At 44.4% G+C, this 23151-nt stretch overlaps 1 protein-coding gene across 1 annotated transcript in view; it reads left to right on the forward strand.

Moving 5' to 3' along the window:
• The window catches only part of LOC110523082 (A-kinase anchor protein 2), a 184813-nt gene that overhangs the window by 21777 nt on the left and 139885 nt on the right, over positions 1 to 23151 (forward strand). Inside the window, exon 3 of the mRNA XM_090233569.1 lies at positions 5600 to 5730. Coding sequence (XP_090089695.1) covers positions 5600 to 5730 — 131 coding nt within the window. The remainder of the gene's footprint in view (positions 1 to 5599; positions 5731 to 23151) is intronic.

Below are 23151 nucleotides of genomic sequence, written 5' to 3' on the forward strand. Positions count from 1 at the left end.
AGTCAGAACATAGATTTCCCACAGATAGAGGGGCAGTCAGAACGCAGCTTTCCTATTAATAGAGGCAGTCAGAACGCAGATTTCCCACAGATAGAGAGGCAGTCAGAACACAGATTTCCCACAGATAGAGGGGCAGTCAGAACACAGATTTCCAACAGATAGAGGCAGTCAGAACACAGATTTCCCACAGATAGAGGGGCAGTCAAAACTCAGCTTTCCCACAGATAGAGGGGCAGTCAGAACACAGATTTCCCACAGATAGAGGGGCAGTCAGAACATAGATTTCCCACAGATAGAGGGGCAGTCAGAACGCAGCTTTCCCACAGGAAGAGGCAGCCAGAACACAGATTTCCAACAGATAAAGGGGCAGTCAGAACACAGATTTCCCACAGGAAGAGGCAGTCAGAGCGCAGATTTCCCACAGATAGAGAGGCAGTCAGAGCGCATAGATTTCCCACAGATAGAGGCAGTCAGACCACAGATTTCTCACAGATAGAGGGGCAGTCAGACCACAGATTTCGCACAGATAGAGGGGCAGTCAGACCACAGATTTTGCACAGATAGATGGGCAGTCAGACCACAGATTTCCCACAGATAGAGAGGCAGTCAGAACACAGATTTCCCACAGACAGAGGCAGTCAGAACACAGATTTCCCACAGATAGAGGCAGTCAGAACACAGATTTCCCACAGATAGAGGCAGTCAGAACACAGATTTCCCACAGATAGAGAGGCAGTCAGAACACAGATTTCCCACAGATAGAGGCAGTCAGAACACAGATTTCCCACAGATAGAGGCAGTCAGAACACAGATTTCCCACAGATAGAGGCAGTCAGAACACAGATTTCCCACAGATAGAGAGGCAGTCAGAACACAGATTTCCCACAGATAGAGGCAGTCAGAACACAGATTTCCCACAAATAGAGGCAGTCAGAACACAGATTTCCCACAGATAGAGACAGTCAGAATGCAGATTTCCCACAGATAGGGTCAGTCAGAACACAGATTTCCCACAGATAGAGGCAGTCAGAACACAGATTTCCCACAGATAGAGGGCCAGTCAGAACCCAGAGGAGTTTCTCTCATTCCTGTCCTTTTAACACTTCACACATTTAGAGCTGACTGTGAATGAGTCCCAAATGGTTCCCTATTTACTAGTGTCGATAGTTCGTTACTTTCAGCCAGAGCCCTGAGGGCCCTGGTCAACAATAGTGCACTATAGAGAATAGGTTGCCATTCGGGACTGAGCTTGTTTTATCAGATGCCCAGTGGTTGGTTGCTGTGCAGGAGATCGTAAATTACCCTTTTGCAAAAGTGGCCAACATTTAATGGCAATTACTTCTCACATAATCAAATTCAGCTGCACTTGAAGAGAGTCTTTGTTCCCTCTGTTCTCCAGAGAAAATGTTTGTCTGTTGACAAACCCTCTGAGATGTAGACAGTGTCATAAACCCTCGACTATAACAACATCAGCTCTGTGGGCGAGACAGAATAAACACAGAGAGAGAGATTTACACAAAGAAGAGTTTCTCCGGGGATAAACCAGCCTGCTTAGCTCCTCTCAACCTCGCTCTTATTTGGACTTCAATGAGTTTACGTAATTAATGAAATTAAGTGAGTGAGTGATTTGATCCATTTGTCTCCATCTGTAGACCAGAAATCATGTTGATGCCAAACAGTCAACAAGCAAACACATTAATATGTGATGGGGGCAATCAGTCAATCTGGGCTCATAATGTCCCCCCTCCCCCCACTAATCTCACTGATGGTCACAGAGGTTTTTGTTTTGTTTTTTTATTTAACCAGGTAGGCCAGTTGAGTTCTCATTTACAACTGCGACCTGGCCAAGATAAAGCAAAGCAGTTCGACACAAACAACAACTCAGAGTTACACATGGAGTAACACAATAAACAAGTCAGTGAAACAGAAAACAGAAAAAAGAAAGTCTATATACAGTGTGTGCAAAAGGCACGAGGAGGTAGGCAATAAATAGGCCATAGGAGCGACTAATTACAATTTAGCAGATGAACACTGGAGTGATAAATGATCAGATGATGATGTTCAAGTAGAGATACTGGTGTGCAAAAGAGCAGAAAAGTAAATAAAATAAAAACAGTATGGGGATGAGGTAGGTAGTTTGGGAGGGCTATTTACAGATGGACTATGTACAGCTGCAGCGATCAGTTAGCTGCTCAAATAGTTGATGTTTAAAGATGTTGAGGGGGAAAAAAGTCTCCAACTTCAGCGATTTTTGCAATTCGTTCCAGTCACTGGCAGCAGAGAACTGTAAGGAAAGGCGACCAAATGAGGTGTTGGCTTTGGGGATGACCAGTGAGATACACCTGCTGGAACGAGTGCTACGGGTGGGTGTTGCTATGGTGACTAGTGAGCTGAGATAAGGCAGAGCTTTACCTAGCATAGACTTATAGATGACCTGGAGCCAGTGGGTCTGGTGACGAATGTGTAGCGAGGGCCAGCCAACTAGAGCATTCAGGTCGCAGTGGTGGGTGGTATATGGGGCTTTGGTGACAAAACTGATGGCACTGTGATAAGACTGCATCCAGTTTGCTGAGTAGAGTATTGGAAGCTATTTTGTAGATGACATCGCCGAAGTCGAGGATCGGTAGGATAGTCAGTTTTACTAGGGTAAGTTTTGCGACGTGAGTGAAGGAGGCTTTGTTTTGCGAAATAGAAAGACGACTCTAGATTTGATTTTGGATTGGAGATGTTTGATATGAGTCTGGAAGGAGAGTTTACAGTCTAGCCAGACACTTCGGTATTTATAGTTGTCCACATAATCTAGGTCAGAACCGTCCAGGGTGGTGATGCTAGTCGGGCGGGCAGGTGCGGGCAACGAACAGTTGAAAAGCATGAATTTGGTTTTACTAGCGTTTAAGAGCATTTGAAGGCCACTTAAGGAGTGTTGTATGGCATTGAAGCTCATTTGGAGATTAGTTAGTGTCCAAGGAAGGGAAGTATACAGAATGGTGTCGTCTGCGTAGAGGTGAATCCGGGAATGGCCCACAGCAAGAGCGACATCATTTATATATACAGAGAAAAGAGTTGGCCCGAGAATTGAACCCTGTGGAACCCCCATAGAGACTGCCAGAGTTCCGGACAACAGGTCCTCCGATTTGACACACTAAACTCTGTCTGCAAAGTAGTTGGTGAACCAGGCGAGGCAGTCATTAGAGAAACCAAGGCTAGTCTGCTGATAAGAATACGGTGATTGACAGAGTCGAAAGCCTTGGCCAGGTCGATGAAGACGGCTGCACAGTACTGTCTTTTATTGATGGAGGTTATGTTATCGTTTAGTACCTTGGGCGTGGCTGAGGTGCACCCGTGACCGGCTAGGAAGCCAGATTGCACAGCGGAGAAGGTACGGTTGGATTCGAAATGGTCAGTGATCTGTTGATTAACTTGGCTTTTGAAGACTTTAGATAGGCAGGGCAGGATGGATATAGGCCTGTAACAGTTTGTGTCTAGGGTGTCACCCTCTTTGAAGAGGGGGATGACTGCGGCAGCTTTCCAATCTTTAGGGATCTCGTACGATACGAAAGAGAGGTTGAATAGGGGTTGCAACAATGGCGGCGGATATTTTTAGAAAAAGATGGTCCAGATTGTCTAGCCCAGCTGATTTGTACTGGTCCAGGTTTTGCAGCTCTTTCAGAACATCTGCTATCTGGATTTGGGTGAAGGAGAAGCTGGGGAGGCTTGGGCAAGTAGCTGTGGGGTGTGCAGAGCTGTTGACCGGGGTTGGGGTAGCCAGGAGGAAAGCATAGCCAGCCATTGAGAAATGCTTATTGAAATTCTTGATTATCGTGGATTTATCGGTGGTGACAGTGTTTCCTAGCCTCAGTGCAGTGGGCAGCTGGGAGGAGGTGCTCTTATTCTCCATGGACTTTAGTGTCCCAGACCTTTTTGGAGTTAGAGATGATGATTTCTGTTAGGAAAGCAAAGGCTTTTAGAAACTGACTGTGTTTTGGTTCCTTACTTCCCTGAAAAGTTGCATATCACGGGGGCTATTCGATGCTAATGCAGTCCGCCACAGGATGTTTTTGTGCTGGTCGAGGGCAGTCAGGTCTGGAGTGAACCAAGGCCTATATCTGTTCTTGGTTCTGCATTTTTTGAATGGAGCATGCTTATCTAGGATGGTGACGAAATAACTTTAAAAGAATGACCAGGCATCCTCTTCTGACGGGATGAGATCAATATCCTTCCAGGATACTCGGTCCAGGTCGATTAGAAATGCCTGCTCGCAGAAGTGTTTTAGGGAGCGTTTGACAGTGATGAAGTGTGGTCGTTTGACCACGGGCCCATAGCGGATACAGGCAATGAGGCAGTGATCGCTGAGATCCTGATTGAAAACAGTGGAGGTGTATTTGGAGAGCAAGTTGGTCAGAATAATGTCTATGTGGCTGCCCATGTTTACGGATTTAGGGTTGTACTCTGTGTGTCTCTGTGTGTCTCTGTGTGTCTCTGTGTGTCTCTCTGTGTGTCTCTGTGTGTCTCTGTGTGTCTCTCTGTGTGTCTCTCTGTGTGTCTCTGTGCGTCTCTGTGTGTCTCTCTGTGTGTCTCTGTGTGTTTCTGTGTCTCTGTGTCTGTGTCTCTGTGTGTCTCTGTGTGTCTCTCTGTGTGTCTCTGTGCGTCTCTGTGCGTCTCCGGGTGTCTCCGCATGTCTCTGCGTGTCTCTGTGTGTCCATGGTGAATACACTGGTGACCCCATCCTCTCAATCTGTAGAGTCCCAGAATGTATGTATGTATGTATGTAAGTATGTATGTATGTATGTATGACTCACACCAGCTTGTGAAATAGTTTCCAGCTTTACTGTCGTGCTCTGTGGGAGCTTTGTGGGAAAGGAAGCAATGGTCAAACAAGTGCTTTTGGAGGTCTTAAAACAGTCTCTCAACTCCCCTCCACATTCTCCCTTTCTCTCCTCTCTCCCAAGTCTCTCAACTCCCCTCCCCATTCTCCCCTTCTCTCCTCTCTCCCAAGTCTCTCAACTCCCCTCCCCATTCTCCCCTTCTCTCCTCTCTCCCAAGTCTCTCAACTCCCCTCCCCATTCTCCCCTTCTCTCCTCTCTCCCAAGTCTCTCAACTCCCCTCCCCATTCCCCCCTTCTCTCCTCTCTCCCAAGTCTCTCAACTCCCCTCCCCATTCTCCCCTTCTCTCCTCTCTCCCAAGTCTCTCAACCCCCCTCCCCATTCTCCCCTTCTCTCCTCTCTCCCAAGTCTCTCAACTCCCCTCCCCATTCTCCCCTTCTCTCCTCTCTCCCAAGTCTCTCAACCCCCCTCCCCATTCTCCCCTTCTCTCCTCTCTCCCAAGTCTCTCAACTCCCCTCCCCATTCTCCCCTTCTCTCCTCTCTCCCAAGTCTCTCAACCCCCCTCCCCATTCTCCCCTTCTCTGGGATATTTGAGCCTTTTAATGTCTTGACTTCTCTAATGGAGACTGCTTTATAACACAGTTTGGTTGGATGGATCCTCTGAATGATTCTCCTCACCTGTCTCTTGTGTCCAGTCTTAAACCATGAGAAATCTTTGTTATTATTATTATGTTATATGCTTTTAATATATTCTCCCTCTTGTCTCTCACCTTCAGTCTAAAGCCATGAGAGAGCGCTGGCTCCTACAAGGCACGACCCCTGGAACTAACGACGAAGACGATGGACGAAGACAACAGCTGGAGAAAGACGAAGAGCAGGGGAAGAGACTGGAGGACTCTATTCACAGGTACACACAAAGGAGCAAACTGACTGGGGGACACTATTCACAGGTACACACATACACAGGAACTGACAGGGGGACACTATTCACAGGTACACACATACACAGGAACTGGCAGGGGGACACTATTCACAGGTACATACATACACAGGAACTGACAGGGGGACACTGTTCACAGGTGCACACATACACAGGAACTGACAGGGGGACACTATTCACAGGTACACACATACACAGGAACTAACTGTTGCTGGACACTATTGACAGTTGCACTCATACATGCAGTGTTGATTTTGTTCTGTTTTTGGAGAAGTTTAGATCATATGTAATATCCTGTAGTCCTCTATTCTAGCTGTCATGTAGATGTATCTGAACACAGAAACATCCGTTCTGATACTGAGCAGTGTTTCCAGCACAGCCAGAAGAGGACTGGCCACCCCTCAGAGCCTGGTTCCTCTCTAGGTTTCTTCCTAGGTTCCTGCCTTGCAAGGGAGTTTTTACTAGCCACCGTGCTTCTACACCTGCATTGCTTTCTGTTTGGAGTTTTAGGCTGGGTTTCTGTACAGCACTTTGAGATATCAGCTGATGTAAGAAGGGCTTTATAAATACATTTGATTTGATTTGAGTTTAGCTTCTAATTTACAAATCTTCAAGGACCTGATGGTCTCTCTCTCTCTTCCTCTCTCGTGCTCTCTCATTGTGTGTGTGTGTGTGTGTGTGTGTGTGTATGTGTGTGTGTGTGTGTGTGTGTGTGTGTGTGTGTGTGTGTGTGTGTGTGTGTGTGTGTGTGCGCGTGCGCGCGTGTGTGCGTGTGTGTGTGTGGTCTCTGTTGGTCTGTTCAGCTCATCAGTCAGTTTCTTCTTCCAACATCAAAACAAATGGATATCTGAGGTCAGTTTTTTTCTTACCAGCGATCAGAGCCCTTTCATAAACCCACGTCAGGGTCGTGTTCACTGGGAATGAAACGGAAGCAAACAGGCTTGTTTTCTTATTCCGTTGCCTTAAGATGTCCTACTGTGATCCAGCAGTATGAGAGGAGATAGCCTCTAGCCATACGGACAATGGGAAGACAGAACTGGGACAAGGCCAATGGGAAAACAGATCTGGGACCTGGACAATGGGAAGACAGATCTGGGACCAGGACAATGGGAAGACAGATCTGGGACCAGGACAATAGGGAGACAGATCTGGGACGAGGACAATGGGAAGACAGATCTGGGACCAGGACAATGGGAAGACAGAACTGGGACCAGGACAATGGGAAAACAGATCTGGGACCTGGACAATGGGAAGACAGATCTGGGACCAGGACAATGGGAAGACAGATCTGGGACCAGGACAATAGGGAGACAGATCTGGGACCTGGACAAAGGGAAGACAGATCTGAGACCAGGACATTGGGAAGACAGATCTGGGACCAGGACAATGGGAAGACAGATATAGGACCAGGACAATGGGAAAACAGATCTGGGACCAGGACAATAGGGAGACAGATCTGGGACCAGGACAATGGGAAGACAGATCTGGGACTTGGACAATGGGAAGACAGATCTGGGACCTGGACAATGGGAAGACAGATCTGGGACAGGGACAATGGGAAGACAGATCTGGGACCAGGACAATAGGGAGACAGATCTAGGACCAGGACAATGGAAAGAAAGATCTGGGACCAGGACAATGGGAAGACAGATCTGGGACCAGGACAATGGGAAGACAGATCTAGGATCTGGGACCTGGACAATGTGTGGAAGGGAGAGATTGGAGGAAGGTAGAGATGTGTGGAAGGTAGAGATGTGTGGAAGGGAGAGATGTGAGGAAGGTAGAGATGTGTGGAAGGTAGAGATGTGTGGAAGGTAGAGATGTCTGGAAGGTAGAGATGTGTGTAAGGGAATGATTAGAGGAAGGTAGAGGTGTGTGGAACGTATAGATGTGTGGAAGGGAGAGATGTGTGGAAGGTAGAGACGTGTGGAAGGGAGAGATGTCTGGAAGGTAGAGATGTGTGGAAGGTAGAGATGTGTGGAAGGTAGAGATGTGTGGAAGAGAGATGTGTGGAAGGTAGAGATGTGTGGAAGGGAGAGATGTGTGGAAGGGAGAGATGTGAGGAAGGTAGAGATGTGAGGAAGGTAGAGATGTGAGGAAGGTAGAGATGTGTGGAAGGTAGAGATGTGTGGACGCGAGAGATGTGAGGAAGGTACAGATGTCTGGAAGGTAGAGATGTGTGGAAGGTAGAGATGTGTGGAAGGGAGAGATATGAGGAAGGTAGAGATGTGAGGAAGGTAGAGATGTGCGGAAGGGAGAGATGTGAGGAGGGTAGAGATGTGTGGAAGGTAGAGATGTGTGGAAGGTAGAGATGTGTGGAAAGTAGAGATGTGTGGAAGGGAGAGATGTGTGGAAGGTAGAGATGTGTGTAAGGGAATGATTAGAGGAAGGTAGAGGTGTGTGGAATGTATAGATGTGTGGAAGGTAGGGATGTGGGGAAGGGAGAGATGTCTGGAAGGTAGAGATGTGTGGAAGGTAGAGATGTGTGTAAGGGAATGATTAGAGGAAGGTAGAGGTGTGTGGAATGTATAGATGTGTGGAAGGTAGGGATGTGTGGAAGGGAGAGATGTCTGGAAGGTAGAGATGTGTGGAAGGTAGAGATGTGTGTAAGGGAATGATTAGAGGAAGGTAGAGGTGTGTGGAATGTATAGATGTGTGGAAGGGAGAGATGTGTGGAAAGTAGAGATGTGTGGAAGGGAGAGATGTGTGGAAGGTAGAGATGTGTGGAAGGGAGAGATGTGAGGATGGTAGAGATGTGTGGAAGATAGAGATGTGTGGAAGGTAGAGATGTGTGGAAGGGAGAGGTGTGTGGAAGTTAGATATGTGTGGAAGGGAGAGATGTCTGGAAGGTAGAGATGTGTGGAAGGGAGAGATGTGTGGAAGGTAGAGATGTGTGGAAGGGAGAGATGTGAGGAAGGGAGAGATGTGAGGATGGTAGAGATGTGTGGAAGGTAGAGATGTGTGGAAGGGAGAGATGTGTGGAAGGTAGAGATGTGTGGAAGGTAGAGATGTGTGGAAGGTAGAGATGTCTGGAAGGTAGAGATGTGTGTAAGGGAATGATTAGAGGAAGGTAGAGGTGTGTGGAACGTATAGATGTGTGGAAGGTAGGGATGTGTGGAAGGTAGGGATGTGTGGAAGGGAGAGATGTGTGGAAGGGAGAGATGTGAGGAAGGTAGAGATGTGAGGAAGGTAGAGATGTGCGGAAGGGAGAGATGTGAGGAGGGTAGAGATGTGTGGAAGGTAGAGATGTGTGGAAGGTAGAGATGTGAGGAAGGTAGAAATGTGTGGAAGGTAGAGATGTGTGGAAGGGAGAGATATGAGGAAGGTAGAGATGTGAGGAAGGTAGAGATGTGCGGAAGGGAGAGATGTGAGGAGGTTAGAGATGTGTGGAAGGTAGAGATGTGTGGAAGGGAGAGATGTGTGGAAGGTAGAGATGTGTGGAAGGGAGAGATGTGAGGATGGTAGAGATGTGTGGAAGATAGAGATGTGTGGAAGGTAGAGATGTGTGGAAGGGAGAGGTGTGTGGAAGTTAGATATGTGTGGAAGGGAGAGATGTCTGGAAGGTAGAGATGTGTGGAAGGGAGAGATGTGTGGAAGGTAGAGATGTGTGGAAGGGAGAGATGTGAGGAAGGGAGAGATGTGAGGATGGTAGAGATGTGTGGAAGGTAGAGATGTGTGGAAGGGAGAGATGTGTGGAAGGTAGAGATGTGTGGAAGGTAGAGATGTGTGGAAGGTAGAGATGTCTGGAAGGTAGAGATGTGTGTAAGGGAATGATTAGAGGAAGGTAGAGGTGTGTGGAACGTATAGATGTGTGGAAGGTAGGGATGTGTGGAAGGTAGGGATGTGTGGAAGGGAGAGATGTGTGGAAGGGAGAGATGTGAGGAAGGTAGAGATGTGAGGAAGGTAGAGATGTGCGGAAGGGAGAGATGTGAGGAGGGTAGAGATGTGTGGAAGGTAGAGATGTGTGGAAGGTAGAGATGTGAGGAAGGTAGAAATGTGTGGAAGGTAGAGATGTGTGGAAGGGAGAGATATGAGGAAGGTAGAGATGTGAGGAAGGTAGAGATGTGCGGAAGGGAGAGATGTGAGGAGGTTAGAGATGTGTGGAAGGTAGAGATGTGTGGAAGGTAGAGATGTGTGGAAGGGATAGATGTGGGGAAAGTAGAGATGTGTGGAAGGTAGAGATGTGTGGAAAGTAGAGATGTGTGGAAGGTAGAGATGTGTGGAAGGTAGAGCTGTGAGGATGGTAGAGATGTGTGGAAGATAGAGATGTGTGGAAGGTAGAGATGTGAGGATGGTAGAGATGTGTGGAAGATAGAGATGTGTGGAAGGTAGAGATGTGAGGATGGTAGAGATGTGTGGAAGGTAGAGATGTGTGGAAGGTAGAGATGTGAGGATGGTAGAGATGTGAGGATGGTAGAGATGTGAGGAAGGTAGAGATGTGTGGAAGGTAGAGATGTGTGGAAGGGATAGATGTGGGGAAAGTAGAGATGTGTGGAAGGTAGAGATGTGTGGAAGGTAGAGATGTGTGGAAAGTAGAGATGTGTGGAAAGTAGAGATGTGTGGAAGGTAGAGATGTGTGGACCACAACATAATACAATATACAGGATCAGTTCCAGCACCATATTAACAATGTACAGGGATACTGGAGTGATGGAGGTAGATATGTATAGGGCTAAGGGTACAGGGATACTGGAGTGATGGAGGTAGATATATATAGAGGGAAGCGGACAGGGATACTGGAGTGATGGAGGTAGATATGTATAGAGGGAAGGGGACAGGAATACTGGAGTGATGGAGGTAGATATGTATAGGGCTAAGGGGACAGGGATACTGGAGTGATGGAGGTAGATATATATAGAGGGAAGGGGACAGGGATACTGGAGTGATGGAGGTAGATATGTATAGAGGGAAGGGGACAGGGATACTGGAGTGATGGAGGTAGATATGTATAGGGGGAAGGGGACAGGGAGGTAGATATGTATAGGGGTAAGGGGACAGGGATACTAGAGTGATGGAGGTAGATATGTATATGAGGAAGGTGACTAGGCAACAGGATATATGATAAACAGAGTAATAGCAGCGTATGATAATTGTGTTTGTAGAGTCAATTTAAATGTTATGTCTGTTTGCGCAAATTGTGTGTGTGTGTATGTGTGTGTGCGTGTGTGTGTGTGTGTGTGTGTGTGTGTACACACTTTCCCGAAAGAAAGATAGATCTCACTACAATACATTTTAATAGAAAGTTACCAAAAATAGACAAGATCTTGCTACCATGGAAAGGAAAATACCTGACTATTTGTGGAAATACCTGACTATTTGTGAAAATAGCTGACTATTTGTGAAAATACCTGACTATTTGTGGAAAAAATCCCCCTTCTTAACTCTTTGGTCAGGTTCCAGGTTACCTATTTGCTTATGGCCTTCCTTCACCTAACGACTTGTTTTTAACATTTTATGAGCAAAAAAGATTCCACTTTATTTTGAACGGCAAGCCAGACTAAATTAAACCGGCCTATTTATATAATGAATTCGGAGGGCAGAAGTGATTAAATATTAAAGCATTAGACCTCTCACTAAACGCTTCAGTCATACAAACATTATATTTAAATCCAAGCTGGTTCTCTAGCAGATCAGTAAGACTGTCTCACCCCATGTTCAAGAATTTGCCTTTTTCCCTTTATTCAGATTACAACCTCTCCCTGTATTCAGAATACAACCTCTCCTTTATTCAGATTACAACCTCTCACTACATTCATATTACAACCTCTCCCTGTATTCAGAATACAACCTCTCCTTTATTCAGGTTACAACCTCTCCTTTATTCAGATTACAACCTCTCACTATATTCAGATTACAACCTCTCCCTTTATTCAGATTACAACCTCTCCCTTCATTCAGGTTACAACCTCTCCTTTATTCAGATTACAACCTCTCCCTTTATTCAGATTACAACCTCTCCCTTCATTCAGGTTACAACCTCTCCTTTATTCAGATTACAACCTCTCCCTTTATTCAGATTACAACCTCTCCCTTCATTCAGATTACAACCTCTCACTATATTCAGATTACAACCTCTCCCTTTATTCAGATTACAACCTCTCCCTTCATTCAGAATACAACCTCTCCTTTATTCAGATTACAACCTCTCACTACATTCATATTACAACCTCTCCCTTTATTCAGATTACAACCTCTCCCTTTATTCAGATTACAACCTCTCCTTTATTCAGGTTACAACCTCTCCTTTATTCAGATTACAACCTCTCCCTTCATTCAGGTTACAACCTCTCCTTTATTCAGATTACAACCTCTCACTATATTCAGATTACAACCTGTCCCTTTATTCAGATTACAACCTCTCACTAAATTCAAATTACAACCTCTCCCTTTATTCAGTGTTCTAGATCTATCCTTAGTGTTCTAGCTGTATCCTCATTCTTCTAGCTATATCCTCATGGTTCTGGCTATATCCTCAGTGTACTAGCTATATCCTGAGTGTTCAATATGTATCCTCAGTGTTCTAGATGTATCCTCAGTGTTCTAGCTATATCCTCAGTGGTCTAGCTATATCCTCAGTGTTATAGCTATATCCTCAGTGTTCTAGCTATATCCTCAGTGTTCTAGCTGTATCCTCAGTGTTATAGCTATATCCTTCATGTTCTAGCTATATCCTCAGTGTTCTAGCTATATCCTCAGTGTTCTAGATGTATCCTCAGTGTTCTAGATGTATCCTCAGTGTTCTAGATGCATCCTCAGTGTTCTAGCTGTATCCTCAGTGGTCTAGCTCCTCAGTGGTCTAGCTATATCCTCAGTGGTCTAGCTATATCCTCAGTGTTCTAGCTATATCCCCAGTGTTGTAGCTATATCCTCAGTGTTCTAGATGTATCCTCAGTGTTCTAGCTGTATCCTCAGTGTTCTAGCTGTATCCTCAGTGTTCTAGCTGTATCCTCAGTGTACTAGCTATATCCTGAGTGTTCAATACGTATCCTCAGTGTTCTAGCTATATCCGCAGTGGTCTAGCTATATCCTCAGTATTCCAGCTGTAACCTCAGTGTTCTAGCTATATCCTCAGTGATCTAGATGTATCCTCAGTGTTCTAGCTATATCCTCAGTGTTCTATCTGTATCCTCAGTGTTCTATCTGTATCCTCAGTGGTCTAGCTATATCCTCAGTGTTCTAGCTATATCCTCAGTGTTCTAGCTGTATCCTCAGTGTTCTAGCTATATCCTCAGTGTTGTAGCTATATCCTCAGTTTTCTAGATGTATCCTCAGTGTTCTAGCTGTATCCTCAGTGTTCCAGCTGTATCCTCAGTGTTCTAGCAATATCCTCAATGTTCTAGCTATGTCCTCAGTGTTCTATCTGTATCCTCAGTATTCTAGCTATGTCCTCAGTGTTCTTGATGTATCCTCAGTGTTCTAGCTATATCTTCAGTGTTCTTGCTATATCCTCAGTGTTCTAGCTATATCCTCAGTGTTCTAGCTATGTCCTCAGTGTTCTAGCTGTATCCTTAGTGTTCTAGCTGTATCCTCATTCTTCTAGCTATATCCTCAAGGTTCTAGCTATATCATCAGTGTACTAGCTATATCCTGAGTGTTCAAGATATATCCTCAGTGTTCTAGCTGTATCCTCAGTGTTACAGCTGTATCCTCAGTGTTCCCAGATGTATCCTCAGTATTCTAGCGATATCCTCAGTGTTCTAGATGTATCCTCAGTGTTCCAGCTGTATCCTCAGTGTTCCAGCTGTATCCTCAGTGTTCTAGCTGTATCCTCAGTGTTCTAGCTGTATCCTCAGTGTTCCAGCTGTATCCTCCGTGTTCTAGATGTATCCTCAGTGTTCTAGCTGTATCCTTAGTGTTCGAGCTGTATCCTCATTCTTCTAGCTATATCCTCAGTGTTCTAGCTATATCCTCAGTGTTCTAGCTGTATCCTTAGTGTTCTAGCTGTGTCCTCATTCTTCTAGCTATATCCTCAGTGTTCAAGATGTATCCTCAGTGTTCTATCTATATCCTCAGTGTTCTAGCCGTATCCTCAGTATTCCAGCTGTATCCTCAGTGTTCTAGCTGTATCCTCAGTGTTCTAGCTGTATCCTCAGTGTTCCAGCTGTATCCTCAGTGTTCTAGATGTATCCTCAGTATTCTAGCTATATCCTCAGTGTTCTAGCTGTATCCTCATTCTTCTAGCTATATCCTCAGTGTTCTGGCTATATCCTCAGTGTACTAGCTATATCCTGAGTGTTCTAGATGTATCCTCCGTGTTCTAGATGTATCCTCAGTGTTCTAGCTATATCCTCAGTGGTCTAGCTATATCCTCAGTGTTATAGCTATATCCTCAGTGTTCTAGCTATATCCTCAGTGTTCTAGATGTATCCTCAGTATTCTAGCTATATCCTCAGTGTTCTAGATGTATCCTCAGTGTTCCAGCTGTATCCTCAGTGTTATAGCTATATCCTCAGTGTTCTAGCTATATCCTCAGTGTTCTAGCTGTATCCTCAGTGTTATAGCTATATCCTTCATGTTCTAGCTATATCCTCAGTGTTCTAGCTATATCCTCAGTGTTCTAGATGTATCCTCAGTGTTCTAGATGTATCCTCAGTGTTCTAGATGCATCCTCAGTGTTCTAGCTGTATCCTCAGTGGTCTAGCTCCTCAGTGGTCTAGCTATATCCTCAGTGGTCTAGCTATATCCTCAGTGTTCTAGCTATATCGTCAGTGTTGTAGCTATATCCTCAGTGTTCTAGATGTATCCTCAGTGTTCTAGCTGTATCCACAGTGTTCTAGCTGTATCCTCAGTGTTCTAGCTGTATCCTCAGTGTACTAGCTATATCCTGAGTGTTCAATACGTATCCTCAGTGTTCTAGATGTATCCTCAGTGTTCTAGCTATATCCTCAGTGGTCTAGCTATATCCTCAGTATTCCAGCTGTAACCTCAGTGTTCTAGCTATATCCTCAGTGATCTAGATGTATCCTCATTGTTCTAGATGTATCCTCAGTGTTCTAGCTGTATCCTCAGTGTTCTAGCTGTATCCTCAGTGTTCTAGCTGTATCCTCAGTGTTCTAGCTATATCCTCAGTGATCTAGATGTATCCTCATTGTTCTAGATGTATCCTCAGTGTTCTAGCTGTATCCTCAGTGTTCTAGCTGTATCCACAGTGTTCTAGCTGTATCCTCAGTGTTCTAGCTGTATCCTCAGTGTACTAGCTATATCCTGAGTGTTCAATACGTATCCTCAGTGTTCTAGATGTATCCTCAGTGGTCTAGCTATATCCTCAGTATTCCAGCTGTAACCTCAGTGTTCTAGCTATATCCTCAGTGATCTAGATGTATCCTCATTGTTCTAGATGTATTCTCAGTGTTCTAGCTGTATCCTCAGTGTTCTAGCTGTATCCTCAGTGTTCTAGCTGTATCCTCAGTGTTCTAGCTGTATCCACAGTGTTCTAGCTGTATCCTCAGTGTTATAGCTATATCCTCAGTGTTCTAGCTATATTCTCGGTGTTCTAGCTATATCCTCGGTGTTTCAGCTGTATCCTCGGTGTTCTAGATGTATCCTCGGTGTTCTAGCTATATCCTCGGTGTTCTAGCTGTATCCTCTGTGTTCTAGATTCATCTTCGGTGTTCTAGCTGTATCCTCCGTGTTCTAGATTTATCCTCAGTGGTCTAGCTGTATCCTCAGTGTTATAGATGTATCCTCAGTGTTCTAGCGGTATCCTCAGTGTTCTAGCTGTATCCTCAGTATTCCAGCGGTATCCTCAGTGTTCTAGCTATATCCTCAGTGTTGTAGCTATATCCTCAGTGTTCTAGATGTATCCTCAGTGTTCTAGCTGTATCCTCAGTGTTCTAGCTGTATCCTCAGTGTTCTAGCTGTATCCTCAGTGTACTAGCTATATCCTGAGTGTTCAATACGTATCCTCAGTGTTCTAGATGTATCCTCAGTGTTCTAGCTATATCCTCAGTGGTCTAGCTATATCCTCAGTATTCCAGCTGTAACCTCAGTGTTCTAGCTATATCCTCAGTGATCTAGATGTATCCTCATTGTTCTAGATGTATCCTCAGTGTTCTAGCTATATCCTCAGTGTTCTATCTATATCCTCAGTGATCTAGCTATATCCTCATTGTTCTAGATGTATCCTCAGTGTTCTAGCTGTATCCTCAGTGTTCTAGCTGTATCCACAGTGTTCTAGCTGTATCCTCAGTGTTCTAGCTGTATCCTCAGTGTACTAGCTATATCCTGAGTGTTCAATACGTATCCTCAGTGTTCTAGATGTATCCTCAGTGGTCTAGCTATATCCTCAGTATGCCAGCTGTAACCTCAGTGTTCTAGCTATATCCTCAGTGATCTAGATGTATCCTCATTGTTCTAGATGTATTCTCAGTGTTCTAGCTGTATCCTCAGTGTTCTAGCTGTATCCTCAGTGTTCTAGCTGTATCCTCAGTGTTCTAGCTGTATCCACAGTGTTCTAGCTGTATCCTCAGTGTTATAGCTATATCCTCAGTGTTCTAGCTATATTCTCGGTGTTCTAGCTATATCCTCGGTGTTTCAGCTGTATCCTCGGTGTTCTAGATGTATCCTCGGTGTTCTAGCTATATCCTCGGTGTTCTAGCTGTATCCTCTGTGTTCTAGATTCATCTTCGGTGTTCTAGCTGTATCCTCCGTGTTCTAGATTTATCCTCAGTGGTCTAGCTGTATCCTCAGTGTTATAGATGTATCCTCAGTGTTCTAGCGGTATCCTCAGTGTTCTAGCTGTATCCTCAGTATTCCAGCGGTATCCTCAGTGTTCTAGCTATATCCTCAGTGTTGTAGCTATATCCTCAGTGTTCTAGATGTATCCTCAGTGTTCTAGCTGTATCCTCAGTGTTCTAGCTGTATCCTCAGTGTTCTAGCTGTATCCTCAGTGTACTAGCTATATCCTGAGTGTTCAATACGTATCCTCAGTGTTCTAGATGTATCCTCAGTGTTCTAGCTATATCCTCAGTGGTCTAGCTATATCCTCAGTATTCCAGCTGTAACCTCAGTGTTCTAGCTATATCCTCAGTGATCTAGATGTATCCTCATTGTTCTAGATGTATCCTCAGTGTTCTAGCTATATCCTCAGTGTTCTATCTATATCCTCAGTGATCTAGCTATATCCTCAGTGGTCTAGATATATCATCAGTGTTCTAGCTATATCCTCAATGTTCTAGCTATATCCTCAGTGTTCTAGCTGTATCCTCAGTGTTCTAGCTATATCCTCAGTGCTGTAGCTATATCCTCAGTGTTCTAGATGTATCCTCAGTGTTCTAGCTGTATCCTCAGTGTTCTAGCTGGATCCTCAGTGTTCCAGCTGTATCCTCAGTGTTCTAGCTGTATCCCCAGTGTTCCAGCTGTATCCTCAGTGTTCTAGCTGTATCCTCAGTGTTCTAGCTGTATCCTCAGTGTACTAGCTATATCCTGAGTGTTCAATACGTATCCTCAGTGTTCTAGATGTATCCTCAGTGGTCTAGCTATATCCTCAGTATGCCAGCTGTAACCTCAGTGTTCTAGCTATATCCTCAGTGATCTAGATGTATCCTCATTGTTCTAGATGTATTCTCAGTGTTCTAGCTGTATCCTCAGTGTTCTAGCTGTATCCTCAGTGTTCTAGCTGTATCCTCAGTGTTCTAGCTGTATCCACAGTGTTCTAGCTGTATCCTCAGTGTTATAGCTATATCCTCAGTGTTCTAGCTATATTCTCGGTGTTCTAGCTATATCCTCGGTGTTTCAGCTGTATCCTCGGTGTTCTAGATGTATCCTCGGTGTTCTAGCTATATCCTCGGTGTTCTAGCTGTATCCTCTGTGTTCTAGATTCATCTTCGGTGTTCTAGCTGTATCCTCCGTGTTCTAGATTTATCCTCAGTGGTCTAGCTGTATCCTCAGTGTTATAGATGTATCCTCAGTGTTCTAGCGGTATCCTCAGTGTTCTAGCTGTATCCTCAGTATTCCAGCGGTATCCTCAGTGTTCTAGCTATATCCTCAGTGTTGTAGCTATATCCTCAGTGTTCTAGATGTATCCTCAGTGTTCTAGCTGTATCCTCAGTGTTCTAGCTGTATCCTCAGTGTTCTAGCTGTATCCTCAGTGTACTAGCTATATCCTGAGTGTTCAATACGTATCCTCAGTGTTCTAGATGTATCCTCAGTGTTCTAGCTATATCCTCAGTGGTCTAGCTATATCCTCAGTATTCCAGCTGTAACCTCAGTGTTCTAGCTATATCCTCAGTGATCTAGATGTATCCTCATTGTTCTAGATGTATCCTCAGTGTTCTAGCTATATCCTCAGTGTTCTATCTATATCCTCAGTGATCTAGCTATATCCTCAGTGGTCTAGATATATCATCAGTGTTCTAGCTATATCCTCAATGTTCTAGCTATATCCTCAGTGTTCTAGCTGTATCCTCAGTGTTCTAGCTATATCCTCAGTGCTGTAGCTATATCCTCAGTGTTCTAGATGTATCCTCAGTGTTCTAGCTGTATCCTCAGTGTTCTAGCTGGATCCTCAGTGTTCCAGCTGTATCCTCAGTGTTCTAGCTGTATCCCCAGTGTTCCAGCTGTATCCTCAGTGTTCTAGATGTATCCTCAGTAATCTAGCTATTTCCTCAGTGTTCTAGCTGTATCCTCAGTTTTCTAGCTGTATCCTCAGTGTTCCAGCTGTATCCTCAGTGTTCTAGCTGTATCCCCAGTGTTCCAGCTGTATCCTCAGTGTTCTAGATGTATCCTCAGTAATCTAGCTATTTCCTCAGTGTTCTAGCTGTATCCTCAGTGTTCTAGCTGTATCCTCAGTGTTCCAAGTGTATCCTCAGTGTTCTAGCTGTATCCTCAGTGTTCCAGCTGTATCCTCAGTGTTCTAGATGTATCCTCAGTATTCTAGCTATATCCTCAGTGTTCTAGATGTATCCTCAGTGTTCCAGCTGTATCCTCAGTGTTCTAGCTATATCCTCAGTGTTCTAGATGTATCCTCAGTGTTCTTGATGTATCCTCATTGTTCTAGCTATATCTTCAGTGGTCTTGCTATATCCTCAGTGTTCTAGCTATATCCTCAGTGTTCTAGATGTATCCTTAGTGTTCTAGCTGTATCCTCATTCTTCTAGCTATATCCTCAGTGTTCTAGCTATGTCCTAAGTGTACTAGCTATATCCTGAGTGTTCAATATGTATCCTCAGTGTTCTAGTTATATTCTCAGTGTTCTAGCTATATCCTCAGTGTTCTAGCTGTATCCTCGGTGTTCTAGCTGTATCCTCGGTGTTCTAGCTGTATCCTCGGTGTTCTAGCTATAGCCTCGGTGTTCTAGCTGTATCCACAGTGTTCTAGCTGTATCCTCAGTGTTCTAGCTGTATCCTCAGTGTTCTAGCTGTATCCTCAGTGTTCTAGCTGTATCCTCAGTGTACTAGCTATATCCTGAGTGTTCAATACGTATCCTCAGTGTTCTAGATGTATCCTCAGTGGTCTAGCTATATCCTCAGTATTCCAGCTGTAACCTCAGTGTTCTAGCTATATCCTCAGTGATCTAGATGTATCCTCATTGTTCTAGATGTATTCTCAGTGTTCTAGCTGTATCCTCAGTGTTCTAGCTGTATCCTCAGTGTTCTAGCTGTATCCTCAGTGTTCTAGCTGTATCCACAGTGTTCTAGCTGTATCCTCAGTGTTATAGCTATATCCTCAGTGTTCTAGCTATATTCTCGGTGTTCTAGCTATATCCTCGGTGTTTCAGCTGTATCCTCGGTGTTCTAGATGTATCCTCGGTGTTCTAGCTATATCCTCGGTGTTCTAGCTGTATCCTCTGTGTTCTAGATTCATCTTCGGTGTTCTAGCTGTATCCTCCGTGTTCTAGATTTATCCTCAGTGGTCTAGCTGTATCCTCAGTGTTATAGATGTATCCTCAGTGTTCTAGCGGTATCCTCAGTGTTCTAGCTGTATCCTCAGTATTCCAGCGGTATCCTCAGTGTTCTAGCTATATCCTCAGTGTTGTAGCTATATCCTCAGTGTTCTAGATGTATCCTCAGTGTTCTAGCTGTATCCTCAGTGTTCTAGCTGTATCCTCAGTGTTCTAGCTGTATCCTCAGTGTACTAGCTATATCCTGAGTGTTCAATACGTATCCTCAGTGTTCTAGATGTATCCTCAGTGTTCTAGCTATATCCTCAGTGGTCTAGCTATATCCTCAGTATTCCAGCTGTAACCTCAGTGTTCTAGCTATATCCTCAGTGATCTAGATGTATCCTCATTGTTCTAGATGTATCCTCAGTGTTCTAGCTATATCCTCAGTGTTCTATCTATATCCTCAGTGATCTAGCTATATCCTCAGTGGTCTAGATATATCATCAGTGTTCTAGCTATATCCTCAATGTTCTAGCTATATCCTCAGTGTTCTAGCTGTATCCTCAGTGTTCTAGCTATATCCTCAGTGCTGTAGCTATATCCTCAGTGTTCTAGATGTATCCTCAGTGTTCTAGCTGTATCCTCAGTGTTCTAGCTGGATCCTCAGTGTTCCAGCTGTATCCTCAGTGTTCTAGCTGTATCCCCAGTGTTCCAGCTGTATCCTCAGTGTTCTAGATGTATCCTCAGTAATCTAGCTATTTCCTCAGTGTTCTAGCTGTATCCTCAGTTTTCTAGCTGTATCCTCAGTGTTCCAGCTGTATCCTCAGTGTTCTAGCTGTATCCCCAGTGTTCCAGCTGTATCCTCAGTGTTCTAGATGTATCCTCAGTAATCTAGCTATTTCCTCAGTGTTCTAGCTGTATCCTCAGTGTTCTAGCTGTATCCTCAGTGTTCCAAGTGTATCCTCAGTGTTCTAGCTGTATCCTCAGTGTTCCAGCTGTATCCTCAGTGTTCTAGATGTATCCTCAGTATTCTAGCTATATCCTCAGTGTTCTAGATGTATCCTCAGTGTTCCAGCTGTATCCTCAGTGTTCTAGCTATATCCTCAGTGTTCTAGATGTATCCTCAGTGTTCTTGATGTATCCTCATTGTTCTAGCTATATCTTCAGTGGTCTTGCTATATCCTCAGTGTTCTAGCTATATCCTCAGTGTTCTAGATGTATCCTTAGTGTTCTAGCTGTATCCTCATTCTTCTAGCTATATCCTCAGTGTTCTAGCTATGTCCTAAGTGTACTAGCTATATCCTGAGTGTTCAATATGTATCCTCAGTGTTCTAGTTATATTCTCAGTGTTCTAGCTATATCCTCAGTGTTCTAGCTGTATCCTCGGTGTTCTAGCTGTATCCTCGGTGTTCTAGCTGTATCCTCGGTGTTCTAGCTATAGCCTCGGTGTTCTAGCTGTATCATCGGTGTTCTAGCTGTATTCTCAGTGTTCTAGCTGTATCCTCAGTGTTCTAGCTGTATCCTCAATGTTCTAGCTGTATCCTCAGTGTTCTAGCTGTATCCACAGTGTTCTAGCTGTATCCTCAGTGTTATAGCTATATCCTCAGTGTTCTAGCTATATTCTCGGTGTTCTAGCTATATCCTCGGTGTTTCAGCTGTATCCTCGGTGTTCTAGATGTATCCTCAGTGTTCTAGCTATATCCTCAGTGTTCTAGCTGTATCCTCGGTGTTCTAGATTCATCTTCGGTGTTCTAGCTGTATCCTCCGTGTTCTAGCTATATCCTCAGTGTTGTAGCTATATCCTCAGTGTTCTAGATGTATCCTCAGTGTTCTAGCTGTATCCTCAGTGTTCTAGCTGTATCCTCAGTGTTCTAGCTGTATCCTCAGTGTACTAGCTATATCCTGAGTGTTCAATACGTATCCTCAGTGTTCTAGATGTATCCTCAGTGTTCTAGCTATATCCTCAGTGGTCTAGCTATATGCTCAGTATTCCAGCTGTAACCTCAGTGTTCTAGCTATATCCTCAGTGATCTAGATGTATCCTCATTGTTCTAGATGTATCCTCAGTGTTCTAGCTATATCCTCAGTGTTCTATCTATATCCTCAGTGATCTAGCTATATCCTCAGTGCTGTAGCTATATCCTCAGTGTTCTAGATGTATCCTCAGTGTTCTAGCTGTATCCTCAGTGTTCTAGCTGTATCCTCAGTGTTCCAGCTGTATCCTCAGTGTTCTAGCTGTATCCCCAGTGTTCCAGCTGTATCCTCAGTGTTCTAGATGTATCCTCAGTAATCTAGCTATTTCCTCAGTGTTCTAGCTGTATCCTCAGTTTTCTAGCTGTATCCTCAGTGTTCCAGCTGTATCCTCAGTGTTCTAGCTGTATCCCCAGTGTTCCAGCTGTATCCTCAGTGTTCTAGATGTATCCTCAGTAATCTAGCTATTTCCTCAGTGTTCTAGCTGTATCCTCAGTGTTCTAGCTGTATCCTCAGTGTTCCAAGTGTATCCTCAGTGTTCTAGCTGTATCCTCAGTGTTCCAGCTGTATCCTCAGTGTTCTAGATGTATCCTCAGTATTCTAGCTATATCCTCAGTGTTCTAGATGTATCCTCAGTGTTCTTGATGTATCCTCATTGTTCTAGCTATATCTTCAGTGTTCTTGCTATATCCTCAGTGTTCTAGCTATATCCTCAGTGTTCTAGATGTATCCTTAGTGTTCTAGCTGTATCCTCATTCTTCTAGCTATATCCTCAGTGTTCTAGCTATGTCCTAAGTGTACTAGCTATATCCTGAGTGTTCAATATGTATCCTCAGTGTTCTAGTTATATTCTCAGTGTTCTAGCTATATCCTCGGTGTTCTAGCTGTATCCTCTGTGTTCTAGCTGTATCCTCGGTGTTCTAGCTGTATCCTCGGTGTTCTAGCTATAGCCTCAGTGTTCTAGCTGTATCCTCGGTGTTCTAGCTGTATTCTCAGTGTTCTAGCTGTATCCTCAGTGTTCTAGCTGTATCCTCAGTGTTCTAGCTGTATCCACAGTGTTCTAGCTGTATCCTCAGTGTTATAGCTATATCCTCAGTGTTCTAGCTATATTCTCGGTGTTCTAGCTATATCCTCGGTGTTTCAGCTGTATCCTCGGTGTTCTAGATGTATCCTCGGTGTTCTAGCTATATCCTCGGTGTTCTAGCTGTATCCTCGGTGTTCTAGATTCATCTTCGGTGTTCTAGCTGTATCCTCCGTGTTCTAGATTTATCCTCAGTTGTCTAGCTGTATCCTCAGTGTTATAGATGTATCCTCAGTGTTCTAGCGGTATCCTCAGTGTTCTAGCTGTATCCTCAGTATTCCAGCGGTATCCTCAGTGTTCTAGCTATATCCTCAGTGTTCTAGCTGTATCCTCAGTGTTCTAGATGTATCCTCAGTGTTCTAGCTGTATCCTCAGTGTTCTAGGTGTATCCTCAGTGTTCTAGATTTATCCTCAGTGTTCTAGATTTATCCTCAGTGTTCTAGATTTATCCTCAGTGTTCTAGCTGTATCCTCAGTGTTCTAGCTGTATCCTCAGTGTTCCAGATGTATCCTCA

The sequence above is a fragment of the Oncorhynchus mykiss genome, chromosome 5, assembly GCF_057628025.1.
Source record: "Oncorhynchus mykiss isolate SJ-2025 chromosome 5, ASM5762802v1, whole genome shotgun sequence".
Lineage (NCBI taxonomy): Eukaryota > Metazoa > Chordata > Actinopteri > Salmoniformes > Salmonidae > Oncorhynchus > Oncorhynchus mykiss.